We start from the raw sequence: 21,207 nt of genomic DNA, 5'->3' as shown, positions 1-21,207 counted from the left end.
CAATTCCTATTGCTGCTACTTAACTGTCCTTCTCTCCTCTGCTTTATGTCACAAATTTATCTTCCAAGAGGTGGGAATAAAAAAACGGAGAGTTTTACCTGTTCAAATAATGGGAGTATTTGGACAGCTTTTTTGCCAGGGCGATGACGTCTAGCTCCAAGGTTGCAATGTTGACGTCGTGTTTCTTAGCTCTTTTCTCCTCCAGCCCTGGGAGAGTGTCCTGGTCAGGAATGTCGGGTACCATCACTATCAGCAGACGCACCATCCACCGGATCATAGATATATGCAATTCATCCATCTGTTAAAAAGGAGCCATAACACAAATGGCCCGTTTTAAATAAATTGCACAGTAAAAAACCAGGCCAAACTTAAAACTAGAAATGATCATACCTGTGTCTAATTTTCAACATTAATATCATTCATTCTCAATGAAATTAAATCATCACTATTCGGCTGGTATAACCATATATATATTTTTTTCTTCTCACTATACTACACTAGCTCGCCTTAGCTTGGTCAAGGGTATTAAAGTCATAGTTCCCAAATTGTACACACCAAGGCACCCTAGGACTCCACAGTGAATTCTCAAGGATGACGTGAGATTTTAAATTCTTTCTTTTTTTAATCCTCACCCAGGGATATTTTTATTAATTTGAGAGAGAGAGAGATGAGAGAAAAACATTGAGTGCTGTCTCCTGGACACACCCCAACCAGGGATGGAACCTGCAACCTCCTGGTGTATGGGCCGGCGCCCCCACCCACTGACCCACCCGACCAGGATGGGGTTTTCAGTTCTCGAGGGAAATACAGCCTGTATCAGACGCGGCATGAAGCTGATATAGTTCACAGCTTCAACATTAGATGCGCTATACCACTTTTGATGACGTCATATCTGTGCAAAGCTGGTTTTATTGGTGGCTGTGTGGTAAAAACAAGTGCTGCATAAAAATGGAAGTGAAACAGGAAATGAGGACGGCAACATCCCATCCCATTTCCAGGTTAGAGAAGTTATACAGGGCCCAAGTCCATACAGCCCTTAGGGATTCTGATTGAGGGGAAAAAAGGGGTTTTCTCCCCAATGTCCATATATGTACAAAGGTTAACTGAGACATTAAATTTTTCCGAAGTTTATTTTGGCAACAATTCCAACTAAACAATGCGAAAACCTAAACACTGTTGGAGGAGCTCTGTGGACAGGGGAAGGGGCAGAGATTTTTATAGAGAAGATGCTGAAGTAAAGTGATGGTTTAATTATAATTACTTAAACATTTGCCTTATTTGGGAACATTTAGTTATTTGGCTGTTATGATCATTATTCTTTTTTTAAAAAAAGTAATTATTCTTGGGCTTCATTTTTTCATATTTGGAAAGTCCAGTCGACTGCTTACAGTCAGCACCTTCTGGAGTTTCTTTTTCATAGACACGGCGGCACCGATTCTGGCTTCAGTTTGTTCCCACGGGCAGCCAGAAGCTGTGGAGCTACCTCAGTGCAATGGCCTCCGTGTTTTAACTATTTTAACATTTCTTGCTTTTTCCAAACAGTTACTAAATCGTTGGGACATGAACACTTAGTAAGTTGTTCGAACCTGCCTGCTGGGTAGCATTTTTTTGGACTGAGGAGCTCGAAAATGCTGGGGCATAAAGGGTAGCGTGAAGAGAGAAAGTTTGGGAACCTCGGGGTTAGGGCGTCTGCTCAGGCTGGGCACCAGAAATAAAATGCAAAAACCTTTACAAACTGCAGATGGCGAACACACCATTTGCTTCGAATGCCCAGCCCCACTCTCTGTCTGGTGGGCTTCTAGAGTGTTCTTCTAGGCTCACGTGTGACCTGCTCTGAGGCCGTCTCTTTCCTATGTTTCTACGGTGCCTTGTACATTTCTCTGTTTTAACTGTTTGCACATCTGGAATGCTCATCCTTACTTCCTTCAACAAATATTTCTTGAGTCCCACTGGGACAGGCCCTCTGCTCCCCTTTTTAAATTAATGTAGGTGGTCTTTCAAATCATAGAATTGTCTCCCAATCCTTGGCCCATATTTCCAGTCTTGATATATTTGCTCCTCAACTCTTAGTGCCTTTCTATCTATTTGTAATGTGCTCACAGGCTGTGATATAAAGTAACGCTGCTGCATAAGCAGCAATCCCATATCACTGATGAACTCCGCCTTTCCACTTCCTAAGGTAAGCAATGTTAAAATGAATTACATTTATTTAATCACATTAAGTCTGCTTATAAGATGTTTTTCCTGTGCGGAGTTAGATTATAATTAAGACCAGGAGGCGAGAGCAACTGTAATAAACTAAGTCATCCTTTGCAAGTTACTTCATGTTCTGCTGGTTAAGAAGTTCACAGGCACAGCTGCTCAAAACTGCAGAACTGTTCTCTTCGTTCTAATGAGTGTAGACCAATAGTATTCTGGCATCTCGTCTTTCCCCCAGTTACATGTTTTTGTCAGCCCTTCAGCCAATCAGGGCCACCAACATAAATCCTTAAAATGGCCACATCCCTATTAAGGGGGAAAATGTCAATATACCAAGTAAAGAGCAAAGATAACAATCAGAACTCAAACATTTTGGGTCATCTCCGACACTTCATTCCACAGGCAGGAACATTTTGCATTCAAATCATTTAGTCATCATCTAAGTTTCCATTTTTGCCCTCCCAATCTCCTGCTTTAATTGCATAGGTATGACCTGATTTTTCCTTAAAGAAAACTCCCAGCTGAGACAAAATTAACCTCACAAATTCCTACTGGTACCTACGTGGCGCTGAAGTTCAATGTTACCATTGTTAATCTCGTTGCCTATTTTCAAATGCCATTGTTGAATCATGTTAAATATATGTGCTTCCAGTACCCTGAAGGAAAAAATAAGTAAAATAAAGATAAATGACTTACTTAGAATATTGAGGTAACTACAGTTAAACGACAGGCTTTTCTTTAGGAGGGCCTAGTAAACCAGGTGTTGACACCTGTTTGAGAACTCGGGGAAGGTGAGTGAAAGCCTTGGTATTTCCGACATAGCGCCTAACTCACTGACGTGGCCTTCCTAACACCAAGAGCGATTGGACATGACGTTCTTTAGACAATGGAGGTCTTGCCTTCAGTGTTAGCTCTCTACTGTGAAAACTCACACTGATGCACTTGATATTCACTTCTAGACCAGGGAGACCAGGAAGTGAGAAGAATGAATTTCTAAATTCTCTCAAGAGATCAGCTTCTACCATGACAGTGTGAGGAGCAAAGCTGACTGACCCCTTCCCCACTGGTAAGGAAGGAGGGAGGGAGGGAGGGAGGGAGGGAGGAAAGAGGGAGGGAGGAAAGAGGGAGGGAGGAAAGAGGGAGGGAGAAAGAAAGAGAGGAAAGAGGGAGGGAGAAAGAAAGAGAGGAAGAGAGAAAGAGAGAAAGAGAGAAGAGAGAGAGAAAGAGAGAAAGAGAGAAAGAGAGAAAGAAAGAAAGAAAGAAAGAAAGAAAGAAAGAAAGAAAGAAAGAAAGAAAGAAGGAAAGAAAGAAGGAAAGAAAGAAGGAAAGAAAGGGAAGAAAGGAGGGAGGAAGGAAGAAAACATTGAAAGCCTCTGGAAATGGTCCTAAGAACAAACAGCAAATGAAGAGACTTCCATTCAAGACAACCTGTGAAGATTCTGTAAGAAAGGCAAGAGTCTATAGTATCTGAACCAAGGCTATGCCCTCTCTTCCCCTTCCCAGCTCGGTGAGGCAGAAACGCCACTGTGGACTCCTGCAGTCATGGACCCAGGGCTCTGCACCCTCCAGCGCCCAGTCAGACGGCTGTCTTCCTCAGAGGAAGATGGCTTCAAGGTTTCCCATCTGACCCCAGCTGCCTGTGGCTGAGGCTAGGTACTGAGAAAATGCAGTTGAGAAGCAGGGATTCCCTTCTTCTGCCCAGCAGAGAGCTCCGGGAACTTACGAGCCAGTATCCGTGTCCAAACTCTGGGGAACAGTGCCAATGGTGTCCAGCAATGTCTCCAAATGGGTTTTCATTTCATTGATTTTTTCATCAAGTCCTTCCCATTCTCTAGGAAACATTTCAGGAACCTCCGCGAAGCTTTCCAACTTGAAACAACAGAAGTCCATAGAACTAATCACACTTGCCAAAAGTCTACAGACACCTTAAAAAGTGAGAAAAGCATTCATTGTTAGAAGTATTTGTAAGTCTACTATTTCAATAATAAGTCATAAAAACTAATGAGCAGGAACATATCTTTTTTTCAACCTTTCATTATCCTTTAGGTTGCCTAGCAGAACATCTGGGAAAGAGCAGCTCCTAAATAAATGTTTAGTGAACAAACACTGTGTAATTGGTGCTTTTCTGCCTGTTGGACTATTTCTTTGATCACGGCTTATACTCTAAGTTTCCTGTCGTCTCAGCAGAGAACCAAATGCTTTAAACCTACAAACTATGAACTACAGTTCTCTGTCAAAGATAGGAATTCATTGAATCTTTCTGTTAAGAAGACAATGATGATGAACAGGTTCTTCATGATTATAGTTTAGTTAATAAGAGAAATGACAATCTACTTCTTGAATTATTTTTAAGTCCCAGTTCAGGTTTTCATGAAGTTTACAGTTGTAATCTGAGCCAGGATCCAGTATGGAGCCCATGGGATCTCACATGATTCCCTGTGAGATCATGGCAAAATAGCCTCTCTATTCCTTTGTCTTATCTCACTTGCAAAATCAGAGATAAAAATGCTCCCATCTAAGAGATATAGAAAGAGAAAAACTTTAGGAGCAAACTTTTTCTTACATTTGATGAAGATATTTTCACTGCCTTATCAGTGAAAACTTCGATCTCTTGGGAATATTAAAAATGATTATCCTTTTGACCTGTCAGTATTTTAAGCCATTTACTAGCTCATTTTTCTCTGCCCACCGTCTGTATATTCTCATGGGTGAGTATTGCTGTTTCATCTATCCCTGTACTCCTGCTGCTACAGATCATTAGGATTGTGTTTTCCCATCCAGAGCAACTCGATGTCAAATAACAGCGGTAATGAATGCATCAGGGTTGCCGGGAACCCTTTACTGAGAAGGACTGACTCTTAGGTAACATATGGCACGGTGACAAAAGTGCTTTGAAGGATTTTTAATATCCCTCATGGGTTTTGGAGGGTGAATTTTCTATTTCTCTCATGGCAAAGTGGGATATTTGGTCACCCTGCTGGGGAAATAAAATTGAAGTTCAAAATCTGCCAAAAAGTAGAAGCCCTGGAAAATGCACCTAGCTTTCACCTGGGGCGCCTGAAGCCGAGAGGCGACACTTTAAAAATAAGGGTGGAACAGAAAAAGACCAGCCCTTGCAAAGTCTGAGGCCACACTTCTCTTCAGTTCCGACCCCGTGTGGAGTAAAATGATCCGCCCCCTACCCTCCGTAACCTTCCAGAATAAAAAGTAAAATCATTCTTTTGAAATATAGCCCCATGTGGAATCTTAAATTGTCTCTAGAATTTCTCACAATGTCCGACATTAATCAAAAACACCCAGGAATATGACAAAAATTGACTCAAAACCAAGACAAAATACAGACAATAAAAAAAACTTAGTACACCCGAAACTAAGATAATACTGTATGTCAACTATAATTGAAAAGATGGAGAAAAGACCTATCAGAGAACCAGATATCATCCAATTATCTGAACCTGACTGTAGGGATGGTTGCACACATCTATGAAAACACTGCAAACCATCAAATTGTTAACTTTAAATAGATGAATTATATTGTATGTGAATTATAGCTCAATAAGTGATGCTCAATGGCTTATTTTGCTATACTTCTAAAACTATATTCATGTGTTGTCTTGATTTTAAATGTTAACTGTATTGAAAATAATTACTATTAAAATCCTTTATGTCAAGAATCTATTATTGCTTTTTTCCTTACCATTTTCTCCATTTATCCTTACTTCAAATTCTTTGTAGAGTGTATCTATGCTTTTCACAATGTCCTCCATCTGATAATACTCTGGCGGCATCTCTCCCTCCATGCTTATGTGGCGACGGAATATCCCGAGCCCAATATCTGTCCAGTTTTCCTGCAAGTACTTAATGATCTTGAGAGAATCATATTTTGACACTAGAAAATCCCCACTATACTTGTCTCTGTTGTCACTCAGTATCTAGAGGATGAAAAGGGAGTAAAGAAATCAGCACATTATCCACTCGTGATCTCGTCAGCCTCAACCCAGATCTTTACTTTAATTGTTTTGGACTTAAATACCTTATTATTATTTGTTCATATCATTTCTTCATATAACGTACACTTTATTTTCAAAATTAAAGTGAATTTAGATTAAGTTGATACCCAATAAGATAAATCCATAGTTTACCAGGATGAAAATAATTATATGAAATATTCTACAGGCAAAAAGTTGGTGATAGTCAAGTCCCAGAGAGCTGACCATGTTTAATTGGCATATGTCTTGGTAAGGACATCTACTCTCCTGCATGGACATCTACTTACGCGATCCCCACTAGACTGGGGGAGCTCCTAGAATGTAATGGTTGTATTTTATTCATGTTTTATTTCTCTGTCGAACCCCAACATATGACATATCAATAAACATTTACTGAAGAAACACAGTACAATCTGCATATAAAGTTTGCCATTACACATGAGCCAGACAATGGAACCAAATCACCTATGTGCCAATAGGAGTGGCTGGCCCAGGGGAACACCAAGGTAGGTTCTACGGAGTTGGGGGGACAAGGACTCAAATTCTGGTCCAGCCACTTGCCATTTATAGATGACTTAGGCAGGTCCCTGAACATGGCTGAGCTTCAGTTTCCCCACCTGTGAGACAGGGACCATAACACCAGTGTCAACTGGCTGCCACCAAAGGTAAGTAACATATGGGAAGCACACTTAGCCGAACAGAGTAGGCGTTTAATGAATGAGAGTTATTATTATTCCTGCCAAGTAAAGAAGCATCACTTATTTCAATTTTATCTAAGCCATGTCAAAATGGCCAGAAAAACACTAAAAGAAGTCACAAATGAGCTATACTGTGTAGAGGACAACAAACATCAATTCTGAGAATATTCTGCTCAAGTCGTTCCAGAAGAAAAGATGGCTTCCTGGGAGCTGGGTGAGATTTCATGAGGTCCTATGCTTGACCTTCACTTTGGAGGAATTTCAGTACCTATTTTCCTTTGTCAGACCACTGTAACATCATAGTAATTTGATCCATAAAACTTATTTGCCTCGTTCAGACACTCGTCAAAGATGCTATTAATAAACAGAATACGGTATAATGCATACGATGGAATTATTCAGCCTTGAAAAGGAAGGAAATTTTGACACATGGAAGTAAGTCTCACGAATATCTGAATGATTCCACAATGCGAGGTGCCTAGAATAGTCCAGCACGGCGAGTAGAGTGGCGGTTGCCAGGGGCTGGGGAGGCGGAAGGGGTATTAGTGTTTAACAGGCAGAGTTTCAGCTCTGGGCTGAACGTGGACAGTGGACAGTGGTGATGGTTACACACCAGTTAAAGGGACTGAATGCCACTGAATGGTACACTTAAAATGATTAAAACGGGCCCTAGCTGGTGTAGCTCAGTGGATTGATCACGGGCTGATAACCAAAGGGTCACCAGTTCAGTTCCCAGTCAGGGCACACGCTTGGGTTGTTGGCCAGGTCCCCAGTGGGACCATGTGAGAGGCAACCACACATCAATGTTTCTCTCCCTCTCTTTCTCCTTCCCCTCCCCTCTCTCTAAAAATAAATAAATAAAACCTTTTAAAAATGGCTAAAATGGTAAATTTTATGTTATGTATATTTTACCACAGTTTTTCAAAAGGTGTTATTGATTTTTAAAGTCCGATTTGTCCTTAAGACAAAAGCCAGGTATAGGAGAGGCACAAATGTTACTAGGTCTGACAATCTAGGGAGAGAATTACAATGACCTTCCCTATCATCCAAGAATCTTTTCCTCTTTTTTTTTTTTTTTTTTTGTTCTGGCAGCCTATTTGACCCAAAAATCTAAATTAGAACTGAAAATAAAATATTTAAGGATATTGTAAAAACCACCATAGCCTTGCTGTTTTCCTCGTCTCTCACGAATCTTAGTATGGAATTTTCAAAGGTTGAGATGAGACCCAGCTGGAGGTGAGGAGTGGCAAGTGCTCTGATTACCATGTTGTTTATTAGAAAGTCTTACCTTTACCCACTGCTGGAAGTCTGGAATAAGTGGTTCAAATATATTTTCTTTTTTAGGGAATACAATGTATTTTTTCCTGAAAGAAGGAAAAAGACAAAGAGCAGGGTCTCAGAACAGGTATAAAGAAAGAAAATTGCAAATCCACACACTATATGACAATATTATGTTTTTCCCTAATGATTTTCAAGCCTGCCTTCCAGGTCTGGTCCCTCTTCCAACAGGCAATCATCTTAAAACTCACAAATAAAAACATACATTCAGACTCTGATCAGGTCTGAGTAACCAGGTCAGGGGGTCAGAGGCCGTAACAGAAATGAACGGGTAGATTCTGGGTCTTCAGCATCCAACATCAGATCGCCACGAGAATAATTCCTGCTGAAACAGCTGTCAAAACACTATATGAATAGAAAGGAAGCCTCGTGAATGATTAAGGTGAGGAGCCCCAACTTCTGGGAAGAGCGTTTCCTTTAATATCTCTAAAGTCTCACGAGAAGAAAGCTCTTGATAAAGAAGTTCCTAAAGAGAAAGGGAGAAGACAGCCATTGCCATCCGTGCCGAGAGTGACCAAATGGGAATGGAGCTGGCATCCAGCCTGGCTGTGTACCCGCTTCAGCTTCCGGAACTTCCACATCTGCTACCTGGGAAGCCTCTTAGAGGATGTGAAAAACTGAAACCACTGTTCTCAGTTTGAAATGGAAATGGCACCTAAATGTGTTGAGTGCAGCCTGCATTCAGAGTATACATTCCCCCAAATTTGGCTGTGGCTTGGTCCTTCAGCGTAGACTCGCCTACTTCATAGGCAGCCTCTTCCATCATCAGATTTCTCTATTACACGGTATGAGAGCTGATCAAAACCAAGTTTCTTAAAACTGCTACCCCTTGATTCCGCTTCTCTGCCCATGTGCTCGCTATACTACAGAATCTGTAGATGGATCCAGACACCCAAGTTTGCCAATAGTAAAGAGGGAAGAAAAGAAGAAGAAAAAAGAGTTGGGCTTTAAAGAGAAGTAGCAGTAGAAGGATGGAGAGATGAGGAGGGACTACCAAGATGATTGGCGCTAGAAACTTAAGACCATTCATGCTCCTACAAGGATTGTACCCTGTACGGGTTGCTGGTTACCTTGCCAAAATTAACGTTAGAGTGATCACAAGGTAAAAAAGACAAAAGGGAAGAGAAGAAGTGAACTGAGTTATCGGACATGACAAAGTATAATCAGAAAAACAAGGTTCTTCGGGGCTCACTTATTATTTTTGAAGAGGAGCTGACATTTTATAAGGCTATCCTTAATAATCCGCACTTGCTCCTTGGTAGTCTCTTCATTTTCTTCCACTTCTTGTCTAAATTTACTCACTAACATTTTCCAGTTCTCTGTCAACTTCTGCAACAACGCAAGGTCTGAAGTGTCCTAGAGAAAATGCATGGTATCAAAACACTTATTAATTGATTCATATAACAAATAGTCACCAGATATACCAGGCCATTATCAATATTGTAATACTAGAGACATCCATAGGAAATGGATTAAAAATGTAAAAAGACACTCCTCTTTCCAAATGTCATCAGTGGCACTACTACACAGTCCCACTAGATTTTCCATGGCACAAATTATTAGAGACAAGACTTTTTCTTTGCAACAGAGCTCAATTTCCACGCAAAACTTTCATGAGAGGCAGTGTAATACATTGGAAAGATCTAAAATTTCAAAGCCAAATAGAACCAAATGTGAATTCTAGACATTTAACTGGCTGTGTACCCTTGGGGAATGTTATTTAATGCATTTGAGATTAATTTTTCTTGACCATAAGATATATATATATATCTCCTAGGATTGTCATAAGAATTAAATGAGCCGTGGCTGGAGTGACTCAGTGGATTGACTGAGTGCTGGCCTGTGAACCAAAGGATCGCCAATTCGATTCTTGGTCAGGGCACATGCCTGGGTTTAGGGACAGGTCTCCAGTAGGGGGCATGCAAGAGGCAGTCACCCATTGATGTTTCTGTCCCTCTTTCTCCTTCCCATCCTCTCTCTAAAAATAAATAAATAAAATCTTTTTGAAAAATTTAAAAAGGCATTAAATGAAATGACTAGGGTAAATAGTTTGACTCCAGAAACACTAAACACCACTTTCCTCCTTTGCAACCTTTTGTGCTCACTGAATTCTCCCACTAAATTGCACAAAACACATGGACAGTATAGCTATTTCAATAAACACAGCTACTTCCAATCTTTTAGTTTAAACACTTAGAGAATAACACTATAAATAACATTGGCAGCGTTATTGACTTAGACAAGGTGCTTAAATTGCTTTAATTAGGATGTAAGACAGATATAAAAAAGAGCCTTTATTCACCTTTCCTTAGAGTTTTCATTCTGTCTGCAATAAAGCACAAGTATAAAACTATATTTAAAACTTAATCCATACATTTAGCAAAGGCTTCTTATAGTCTCCACGACTCAAGCGAGCTGGGCTTTACCTTGCTGGACAGCAGTATGATGAAATGCTTAGCATATTTGCTCCAGCCTTTTTCGTTCAGGTAAAGTTTTTTAGCCAATATGACTTTATTTCTTTCAATTACCTATTGGGAAAAAAGGGCTAAAATTAAGAACCCAAATCATCAACAAACCACTGTAATTACCTTTGGCTATAATTTACTATATACCCAAACCATTTTCACATCAATTTTTCAATGAATCATTAACTCAGTCGCAATTTCTTATCTAAATCAGGAACTAATTTGTAACACAAATTTGTGTTTTTGAAAACCACTAAACTGAAACCAAACTGAAGTATTGTATGTAACAAAGGTTCTTACACAATTTGGTCTCAAAAACCCTTAACGCTCTTAAAAATGAGAACTTCAAAAGCTCTTGTGGCCCTGGCTGGTGTAGCTCAGTAGACTGAGTGCGGGTCTGGGAACCACATGATCACGGTTCGATTCCTAGTCAGGGCACATGCCTGGGTTGCAGGCCAGTTCCCAGCAGGGGACTCACGAGAGGCAACCATACACTGACATTTCTCTCCTTCCCTTCCCCTCTGAAGATAAATAAATAAAATCTTTATAAAAAAAAGCTTTTGTGTATATGATTATATCTATCGATATTTACTGTACTGAAAGTTAAAATTGAAATTATTTAAAATCTATATTTAATCCACTTAAATATAACATTAATAGACATGTATGTTAACATAGATCCTATTTTTATGGAAAAATAACTTTATACCCTGGCTGGTGTAGCTCAGTGTATCGAGCGTGGGCTGGGGAACCAAAGGGTCGCCAGTTTGATTCCCACTCAGAGCACATTCCTGGGTTTCAGGCCAGGTGCCCAGTAGAGGCTGCATGAGAGGCAAACACATACTGATGTTTCTCTTTCTCCTTTTCCTTCCCTTACCCTCTCTCTAAAAATAAATTATTTTTTAAGAAAAAAAAAACTTTATTTTTCCAAACAAAAAAATTAGTGAAAAGAGTGTCACGAGTTTGCATTTTTACAAATCTCTTTAATGTCTGTCTGCCTTAAGAGAATAGAGTTAAGTTCTCATATTTGCGTCTGCATTCAATCTGTTACAATATCCCATATCATGTAACTGCAAAAAATACCCACTGTACACTCGTGTGAAAATGAGAGTGAAAAAGGCAATATTATCTCTGTATTATGATGAAACTAGTCTGACCTCATGAAAAGGTGTCAGAGAACCCTCGGGGGCCCTGGGACCTCCCCTGAGCACCAGTGACATACCGAATTGGTAATATGGTCATTCAGCGAATGACTGTTCTAGACACTGTGCATACAGCTGTAAACGAAAGAAATGAAGTCCTTATTTCCAGGGAGGTGGCATGCCAGCTGTCCTTTCCTGTTGAAAGGGACTTTAGGGACAATCTACCTAACACAAAGCCCCAAAGTATAAGGTATCCTTTCATAGAACCCTCCACCAGGGGTCAGTTCTCTGCTGTTTAAATCCTTCTAGAGTGAGGAAACTCACTTGTCTTCTTTAATTCTCTTAGTGAACATGCCTCGCCCTGAGACTTGTTTCTTATATTATATGTTTACTGTCCTGGTTACTTCCTCTGGATGTGTCCCTTTTAAAATTCTGGATCAGGACTGAACATCATGTTCTAGATGAGGTCTGACCATTCCAGAAGAAAATGGGACAAAAGTCTGAATCTGTGCCAGGTCTTCATTTGCTATTGATACTCTTAGGCCCAAGATGTGAGAATAGGCAACCAAACAGCAAACATTTAGAAAACAAAATATCGCAGGACTTTGCTATTTCTCTAAAGCATTACTATAATGGTCCACAGGCTGCCATATTTCATTCATTTGGCACCTTGAATACAAAAGTAATAGAACCAAAGTGAGGTATACAGTGATCCTAACATGGTTACATTATGTGAAAAACTAGGAACCACTTTTCCTACTTTATTACCAGTATAAATTAAAGCTAAAAATTTTAACATGTTCGCAAACAACAGAAAAAGTACCTTGCTTATACTTCTTAAGTTCTGTTAGGAAAAAATTGCCTTAATTTGGCAATAGCCAGGTATTCAATAATGAAGAAACAAACAAAACATAACTTCCTTTCCAAGGTCCATAATGCATACACTATTCATTAGTTAAATATGCATCTTCATCTTTTAACTGTTTGTCTAAGTGAAATTTGCAAAAGGAAACTTTATCCCAATGGAAGAGAAGTTTGAGTCCTGACCCCTGATGAACCAACCTTGAGCGCCAGTTCATATGTGGCTGAGCTCCAGACGTCCCTTTCTGCCATTAACTGTTTAATATCACTCTCCATCCTTCCTCTCTGTAATGTGTACAAGTCATGGTATTCTTCCACAATTCTACAAGAAAAAGTAAGAAAGAGCATGTAGGCATTTTTTTAAAGGGGAACTTTGTTTTTTAAAAAGGCAAGTTGTTCCTTTCAGACTGATCATAAGGTAATTATGGTAAAATTGCTGGATATATTAATAACACCAACCTATAGCAGAAATAGAAGGAAAAGATTCACATTTCACTTATAAATGTTATAAATGTCTTAAATAAAAAGTTCAGTATATTGTTCCCTGCTCTAAATACTTTTCTTCATATTCTTCTACTAGACTTTTTACAACAGGGCATTCCAGCAGTATAACAACATTATTATCTAATGAAAAATTCAGAATATGAGTAGCAATAATACAGCAGTGTTACTTTTATTTCTCATAGAATTAGGATTCTTTGCTAATCCTAATTAGTAAACCACTCTATGTGAACCACTGTATTTTTAAAGTACATATAATTAATATAAGATTTAAATAAACTTTCTACCAACAAACCAAAAGCTTAGGATAATTAAGTACCTTTTCAGTAACTATGTTTTCTTTGTTTACCAGAGCATATGTTTTCCTTTTAACTTATACTGGAGCTTCTTTTAGAATTAAAAGCCCTTCTGAGACTAAATATAAACACAGAAGCAAAATGAACAGCAGCATTCGACAAACCTTTTGAAACACATGCTCCTAAGGAATATTAACTTTGCTACAGGAATGAAAAGCCAGCAACCGCCTGCACCCCTTCCTAAAGCCTCCCTTCTCGTCGGAGGCTTCCATTTGTTCAAGTCACTGGGAAAAAAATCAGTCATTTGAGGTGTCACACAGGTGACCACAACCATTAAAATCCCACACGCTGTGCCCATTAAAATCCCCCCCAAAAAACTAGACTCACACTGCTAATGAGAAAAATGTAAATAAAAGTCAGATGCTTTTTCATACCCACCCAATTAGTAAAAGATACGGGCAAAGGGGAACTCTCATAGACCGATGACAGGTTATCTGCCGGGACAACTGCTCTGTGGAACATTTGGCAACATCTAGCAAGACAAGGCTGTGCACATCCCATAGCCCGGGACCTCCACTTCTGGGTACACACCCGTGGAAAACTCACTCAGGAAGACATTTACATGATGTGTATTACAATAGGGCCTGTAGGAGTTGATATACATAATGAATTTACACTGTTTTAATTTTTTTTAAGTTGAATGCTTCTACAAAACTTTGATTTGTAAAGTGTAAAGCAAGTATGGCATAATGGCTAAATTTGATCGCTCACTTGGCATTTTTCTCAGCATCTAAAAGAGCTTGTGTCAAATCCTTGTGGGCTTTCTCTGCTTCCTTTGTTAATTTTATATCATGTGCCCGGACCAAACACAGCTCCCTGAAATAAAGCAAAGAAATTTTTATCACCATAGTTGAAGATTTCCAAACCATCTGTACTCAGGAAATCAGACTCACACTCGGGAATCTTCTCGGTTACCATTTGTACATCTCTTCTGGTTTTCCCACCTCACAAACCACATCAGTAAGTCTAGTGTACGTGTGGGTGAAATCTTGCCAGGTTTGGCAATGGAATCAGGCTGGCTGGAGAGGGCAGAACGAAGGTGTGGGGGGTTCCTCTGGAGTGGAGTGAAGGCAGGTGCTGACTGGCAAGGCCTCCAGCTTGCTCTGTGCTACCCTCTTCATTCTTGCCAATAATTATCTTGCTACAAGTTTAGATGATCACTAACCTTGGCTGCTATATATGTGCTTATTCTCTTTCTATTTGAACCTGAACATTCAAAATCAAGGCACTGCTCTGTAAACTGAATTAAGATAGATATCTCGACCTCAGAAGGAAGCATAAGATCTTTTTTCCCTATTGAATATACACAGTGCCTTAGTTTCGTGTTCACCTGTGTAACCCACGTCTCTGGGTATGTGTCTACATCTCTATCCAGTCCTTTCTGTTCTCTTGCTGAACAAGAAAAGAGAGCGAAATAGTTCTCACCTATAGCCGTTCTCCTTTCCCTAAATATTTCTGACTTCTCTTTGGAGACGTGACTTTGACTTTGGTTTTGTGTTTAAGATAATCACAGTTTTTACCTGGTCAGTTCCTCGATAACATTCTTAAAATTGTACAATTCTTGTAAGATGCGCTGGTCCATCATTCGCTGAGTCACCAAGTCTTTGTAGAAGTCAATCATCTGCCGGGCAATTTGGTCAAGCAATTGTACGTACCGCTCCCTGCGTGAAAAAGAAGGAAAACAAGACATTGTGCAGGAGAACAGGAACAGGAGTGAAAACCTGTGTGGGAGAAAGTAACGTTAGAGGGAGAAATAGTGAACAGGCACAAAGATGGAAAGAGAAAGGGATCCGGGCCGAGTATTCCTGCCATGCTCATGCAAGCGAATGAACTGTGAAGAACTTTAACCAGAGTCATAGTTATCTGGAATATAATATCTGCGACGTAAAACAAAATAAGGACGTCTTTGCATCCTTCTTCTAGATTATAGTCTCTATAGGAATCACGTCTTAAGTACTTACATATTTATAACATCTAACAGAGCAGCTTGAAAGTAGTGGAATTCTTATAAACAGTTGAATTCATGACTAAAACCACTTTTCTCAAACTGACCAAAATGTACCTACTGTTTAAAAATAAACAAAAAGCTTAAATAAAAAAAAAGTCATTTAATAAAATCAAGCAAAATATTTGGAAATGGTCGCAGACGATAAATTACAAATACTCTAATTGAGCAGTCTTTATTTTATGTTGAAAGGGGTCAAAGTATTATATCCTAACCCTGAGACCCCAGAATTATAATATCTTTGAGTCAGAATGGTCAGTTAGTTTAATCTCTCGCCCACAGAAAGAATTACTCGGTCCTTATTTAAACACTTAAAGCAAAAGGAAGTTTATCAGCTCAACAGGCAGGTCATGTACCAGGAAACACCCATTTTAAAAACACCTTCTTTAGGACTTGCCCTCCCTAGAAACATAGGGACAAAGTGTTCTGTAGAGCCTTCTAACACATTATAGCTACATCCACGACAGAGCATACAGTTTACCCCCACGCACAAAAGACTGTGGTGTCCAACACCTCAACAGAAGTCACCTTAAGGATGTTCTCAACTACCATATTCTTATTATAGAAAATATAATAAGATTGCCGTCTGGCTCTTTATTATCAATAAGAGCAAGAAGGGTATTTTTGTGATTTCCAATACGAAACCCACAAGGAAACTGCAATGACCCGCCAACTGCGCTCACCTGATTTTAGACAGCAGCTCTCCTCTGTCTGCACAGTCTACACTGACCTGTCGAATAAGTTCGTGAAACACCGTGTTGTAAATATTCTGTTCCTGCCTCAGTATATGTAGCAGTTTGTGCATCTGGCAGAAGAGAAGGTAATCAGCATTTATTATGGTAAACAGCATTTACCATGAAAACCATTTTAGGAGTTCATCGCTCCGAATGTGAATTAAGTTTTAGAAGCACCTTGATTAACTTACTTGATGAATATTTTCTATTATAATATATATATACACACAAAATGATATCTTTTTTTTAAATTGTCTAATCATTGCACCTGTTTGTATGATGTGCTGAGGTGATGGTGTCACTTTCATGTAATTCCCGCCAAAACCCAAAACCTGAACCTAATCATGGCTGCACATCAGACAAACCAAAACTGAGGAACATTCTCCAGGATAACCAGCCTGTGCTCTCCCAAGTATCAAGGTCGAGAAAAATAAAGAACTCTTTCAGATTATAGTTGTCTAAAGAAAAGTGACAGATAGCAGCACGGTGTGATTCTGGGGTCCTCAAAGAAAGGGGAAAATAGCTATAAAAGCCATTATAGGGACAATGGCTGAATTTGAAATATGAACTTGGACTACCATAACAATGTTAAATGTCCCAGTTTTGAAAACTGCACTATGGATACCTAAGAGAATGTCTTCATCCATAGGGAATATACCCTGAAAGTTTTGGTGGTGAAGAGGCGTGATGTCTCCAGCTTATTCTAAAATGGTTCAGAAAAAGAAGCTATGCTTATAGAGATATGCAGAGAAGGAGAGAGAATGATAAAGCAATTAGGGCACCATGTAAACAATTGGTGAATCTAGGGAAAGGTTACCCACAAGTGCCTTATACTGAACTTATGTATATGCTTCAAATTCTATAAAAACAAAAATTTACAAAACAAAAAAGAAATAGCCTTCATTTTAAAAAATCTATATCTATGGAAACCTGAAAGAGCCCCCTCATTAAGCACAAAATAAAAATTACAAGTGGTAAGAAAGTACAATTTAACTGGCGGTGGTTTTTACTGGTACATAAAATATTAAGGGTCTTATAATCTGTGGCGCCTAATATTCAATGGAATACAGTAATAATAAAACAGTCAACCCTGGACAGTGCAGGGGTAGGAGTTCCAGCGCCCACCCTGTCGGAAATCCATGTATGTCTTTGACTCCCCCAAAACCTGACTCCTAATAGTCTACTCTTGACCGGAAGCCTTGCCAATCACATAAACAGTTCATTTAGACATATTGTGTATGTTCTATGTATTATATACCGTATTCTTACAATAAAGTAAGTTAGAGAAGAGAAAATGTTATTAAGTAATAAGGAAGAGAAAATACACTGACAGTATTTACTGAAAAAACCCACGTGTAATTGGACGATGTAGCTCAACCGTGTTGCTCAAGGGCCAGCGGTCCTGACAGTGAATTGCAGGCAGCTTCCCACGTGCCGAGGGCTGGCTGCTCTTAGCCCCCTACATCATTATGTCACTCAGTCCCCACAGCCGCCACAGGAGCAAAATATCACCGTCATCTCTAAGTCACAGGTGAGGAAACTGAGGCACAAACATGATAAATGACTTGCCCAGGGTCACCAGCTGATCAGTGGCAGGGCCAGGATTCCCACCCAGGCACCCCACCGACCGGAGTGCATGCTCGTGACCATGAGCTAGGTTACACTGATCTTCGCAGTTACCTTGGTTGGCCCTGTGTAGTCCCGATCTTCCACCCCGGCCCTCTCCAGCATAGTGTCCATCACGTCACTCAGCTGGATCACCTCCGCTCTTCTGTTAGGCTTCCTGAAAGATGGAGACAGCGGACGTAGTAAGTACTGCTGCAGTAGGTCATCCTCAGATCTCAAAAACAATATAACATGTAGAAAGAAAATGCATATACTACGGCATATTAATGGTATCTTAAAGTATTAGACATGTAAGTATTGACTTAGTGGGATATCAGTAATACAGTTAAAAATGCAAATAGTATGATCCTCTGTTCCATAAAAGAAAATAATGCTCCTTCCCCCCAAAATTCTATTGTGTATGATTGTAAGAGCAGAAAAATGTGGAGAGATAAACACTAAGCTATTAATATTGGTTACTTCACAATGTAAGATGGGGGGGGAAACAAAGAAGTAAAAACAAAAAGACTGTAGTAAAATGGGAAAACTACTAATGGTTAAATGTAGCATATAAAAGTATTTTTTTATAAGCATGACCAGATGACCTGTTCATACCATGTATTTTTTTAAAGATTTTATTTATTTATCTTTAGAGGGGAAGGGAAGGAGAGACGGAGAGAAACATCAATGTATGGTTGCCTTTCGTGCGTCCCCTGCTGGGAAATGGCCTGCAGGGAACTTGCCTGCAACCCTGGCATGTGCCCTGACTGGGAATCGAACCGCGATTGTCTGGTTCGCAGGCCCGCGCTCATATAAAAGTATTTTTATACATCATCTAGCAATCCCACTTCTGAGTATTCATCCAAAGGAAATGAAGGGTCTTGAGAGATCACTGCTGCCCCCTGGCCCTGCCGTATTCACTGCAGCACTAGTCACAACAGGTAGAAACAACATAGATGGTGAATGACGAATGAATGGATGGAGAAAGCGTGATGTGTACAGACACTGGAATATTATCCAGCCTTTAAAAAGAATGAAATTCTGACACACACAGCAACATGGATGACCCTGCAGGGTATCACGCTGTGAAATGAGCTGGTTACAGAGGGACAATACTGCACGATTCCACGCACACGAGGCCCCTAAAATAATTAGACTCGCAGAATTGCAGAGTGGAGTTGTGGTTTCCAGGGGCTGGTGGGGGAGGGAAATGGGGAATCGCTAGTCAGTGGGCATGAGGTTCCAGTTGCCCAAGGTAAGTCCTACAGATCTGACGTACAGCACTGTGCCCGTAGTTAACACTGCAGTGCACACTTCAAAATTTGCCGAGAGCGGATCTCATGCTGTGTTCTTACCACCACAAAATAGAATCTAAAAACAAGGAGAATTTCAAAACTGTTTCTAAAAAGCATTTTATAATACTCAAGTACTATACATATGTAAAAACTGAATACGCAATTGGACAAATGAAAATACTGATTAGATGACAGAATTGTGGGCAATTATTGTCTTGGGTTCCTGCTGTCATTTTAATATATATGTATATAGTTATTCCCTCTAAGAAACACTTTTAAAAATAAACTGTACTCACATGGAGGGGAACAGCAATAGCCTGTTTTCACTGTCTTTGAGCAGAGTAGTGTATTTGCTGCAACGAATGAGACAGGTAAGTGTTACCATAAGAAAATCATCCGGGCTGCTTACCGCAGATCACAGCATCATCAACCTAAGACCTCACAGAACGGAGATGCTTGATGGTAACCAGAAAGGGCCACCATTTTGCACACAACATCATAACTGAGTAGCCTGAGACTTGCACAGGTACAGGTGTGATGGTGTTTGTTACGTCTGGAACTTTTTAAAGGACCTTGAATTGCATTCCTTAATATGTCAGAAAATGAAGATTGCCTTGATTCACTTAAAAGCAGCCTTTGCAAAAGTGGAAGGGTTGTCTAGGGACACTGAAGTCAACAAAGTGACTAAACAGGTCACGGAATTAAGAAGAAGCAAAGATAAAATCAGAACACCGTTTTCTGCCCCACCCCCACCCCATCTGTGCTCTGGAGATGCTTGTTGACACCTGAACCAGTATCTCGATGAGAAAGACATGGCGATCCTTTAAATCCACTCTTAGTTATGCACCTTTTTTCTTCCCCTCATTCATAAGCACTTCCTTTGGTTCTTTCCCCTCCTGGAACTCAGTTGGTTAATGAGGTCCATTTGCAGAACTTAGATCAGTAAAACAATCTCCAGGGAATATAAAGAGTCAGTTTCGAAAGTGAGTGTGTACCAAGGACTAGAAGCAATGACATCCCAGGAGCAATGAGCACACCTCGCACCCAGATCTTGGTTTCTAAGTCTCATTCTCCACTGAAAGAAATCAGTATTCCTTGGAGGAGTGGCTCAGAGTTCATTCTAGATGAACCTAAAAATCTTACTGAGCCAGAAAATAAGAGAACATTCAGAGAATTATGCAGACATGCCCAAAGAACACAAGAGCTAGCTCAAAGGAGCTAGCTTTGGCAAAAATCTGAAAAATTTTGAATATCAAAATAAATAATCATAGTAAAAAATAGTAACCCATTGGACACAAAAGAAATCTGTAGGTCCATATGGCAAAGTGCTAACAAATATAGAAGAAAAGATGGAGCTAAGAAAAGACCTGTAACTATGGGTGGCTAGAAAAAAATAAACTCAAGTATTTGGTGGTGAAGGGTCATAAAGTCTCCAACTTACTCCTGAATAGTGTAAATGTGTGTGTGTGTGTGTGTGTGTGTGTGTGTGTGTGTGTGTGTGTGTGTTAAAGCAAACGAAGCATTCAGTGAGTCAGAACAGAGGGCACAGGCAGTGCCCTTGTCCTGTTTTTGTGACTTTTTGATAATTTTGAAATTACGTAAGAATTAGAAGGCACCCCCAAACCAGTTCTATTTCGTTCTTTGACAAAACACGGCTCTGAAACCCACCATTGCACAGGGAAGTGCCATGTGACATGGGCACCAGGCAAAGCAGAGTGACAGCACCCAGGTGTTTCATTACAAAATCTCAGTCCGAAGTTCTAGTTTTTTACACTGTGAAACAGTCAAGTATTGTTCCAAAAAATAAGAACAAGATCCCATTTTCAGTCCTATTAATGGGAAAATTGGAGGTGAACAGTCCGCACTGTGGAGCTACGCTCTGGAAACGTGAGACGTGAGAATCCAGCTCAGGGGGCTGCTTGCCCTCTGTCTCCACGGTCATCGTCCAAAACCATTCTTAGAGAAGCAGAGCCAAGTGTTGTGAACAAAGATCCACTTTTTTTTTTTTAAGTCAGAACT

General features: G+C 39.9%; 1 protein-coding gene across 1 annotated transcript in view; it reads right to left on the bottom strand.

The window, feature by feature from the left end:
* Window positions 1-21,207, bottom strand: part of AXDND1 (axonemal dynein light chain domain containing 1) — a 41,675-nt gene that overhangs the window by 12,603 nt on the left and 7,865 nt on the right. Inside the window, exons 7-21 of the mRNA XM_053663728.1 lie at window positions 19,485-19,541; window positions 17,969-18,071; window positions 16,238-16,359; window positions 15,070-15,210; window positions 14,261-14,365; window positions 12,894-13,014; window positions 10,651-10,752; window positions 9,442-9,580; window positions 9,051-9,052; window positions 8,536-8,549; window positions 8,175-8,250; window positions 5,897-6,131; window positions 3,923-4,124; window positions 2,762-2,855; window positions 99-298 (exon numbers count right to left, since the gene is read on the bottom strand). Of these exons, the coding sequence (XP_053519703.1) occupies window positions 99-298; window positions 2,762-2,855; window positions 3,923-4,124; window positions 5,897-6,131; window positions 8,175-8,250; window positions 8,536-8,549; window positions 9,051-9,052; window positions 9,442-9,580; window positions 10,651-10,752; window positions 12,894-13,014; window positions 14,261-14,365; window positions 15,070-15,210; window positions 16,238-16,359; window positions 17,969-18,071; window positions 19,485-19,541 (1,713 nt within the window). The remainder of the gene's footprint in view (window positions 1-98; window positions 299-2,761; window positions 2,856-3,922; window positions 4,125-5,896; window positions 6,132-8,174; window positions 8,251-8,535; window positions 8,550-9,050; window positions 9,053-9,441; window positions 9,581-10,650; window positions 10,753-12,893; window positions 13,015-14,260; window positions 14,366-15,069; window positions 15,211-16,237; window positions 16,360-17,968; window positions 18,072-19,484; window positions 19,542-21,207) is intronic.

Source organism: Artibeus jamaicensis, unplaced genomic scaffold (genome assembly GCF_021234435.1).
Source record: "Artibeus jamaicensis isolate MK-2021 breed Jamaican fruit bat unplaced genomic scaffold, CSHL_Jam_final contig_327, whole genome shotgun sequence".
NCBI classification, from domain to species: domain Eukaryota; kingdom Metazoa; phylum Chordata; class Mammalia; order Chiroptera; family Phyllostomidae; genus Artibeus; species Artibeus jamaicensis.
The sequence above is the reverse complement of the archived record's forward strand: the minus strand, read 5'-3'. Positions and strand labels throughout refer to the sequence as shown.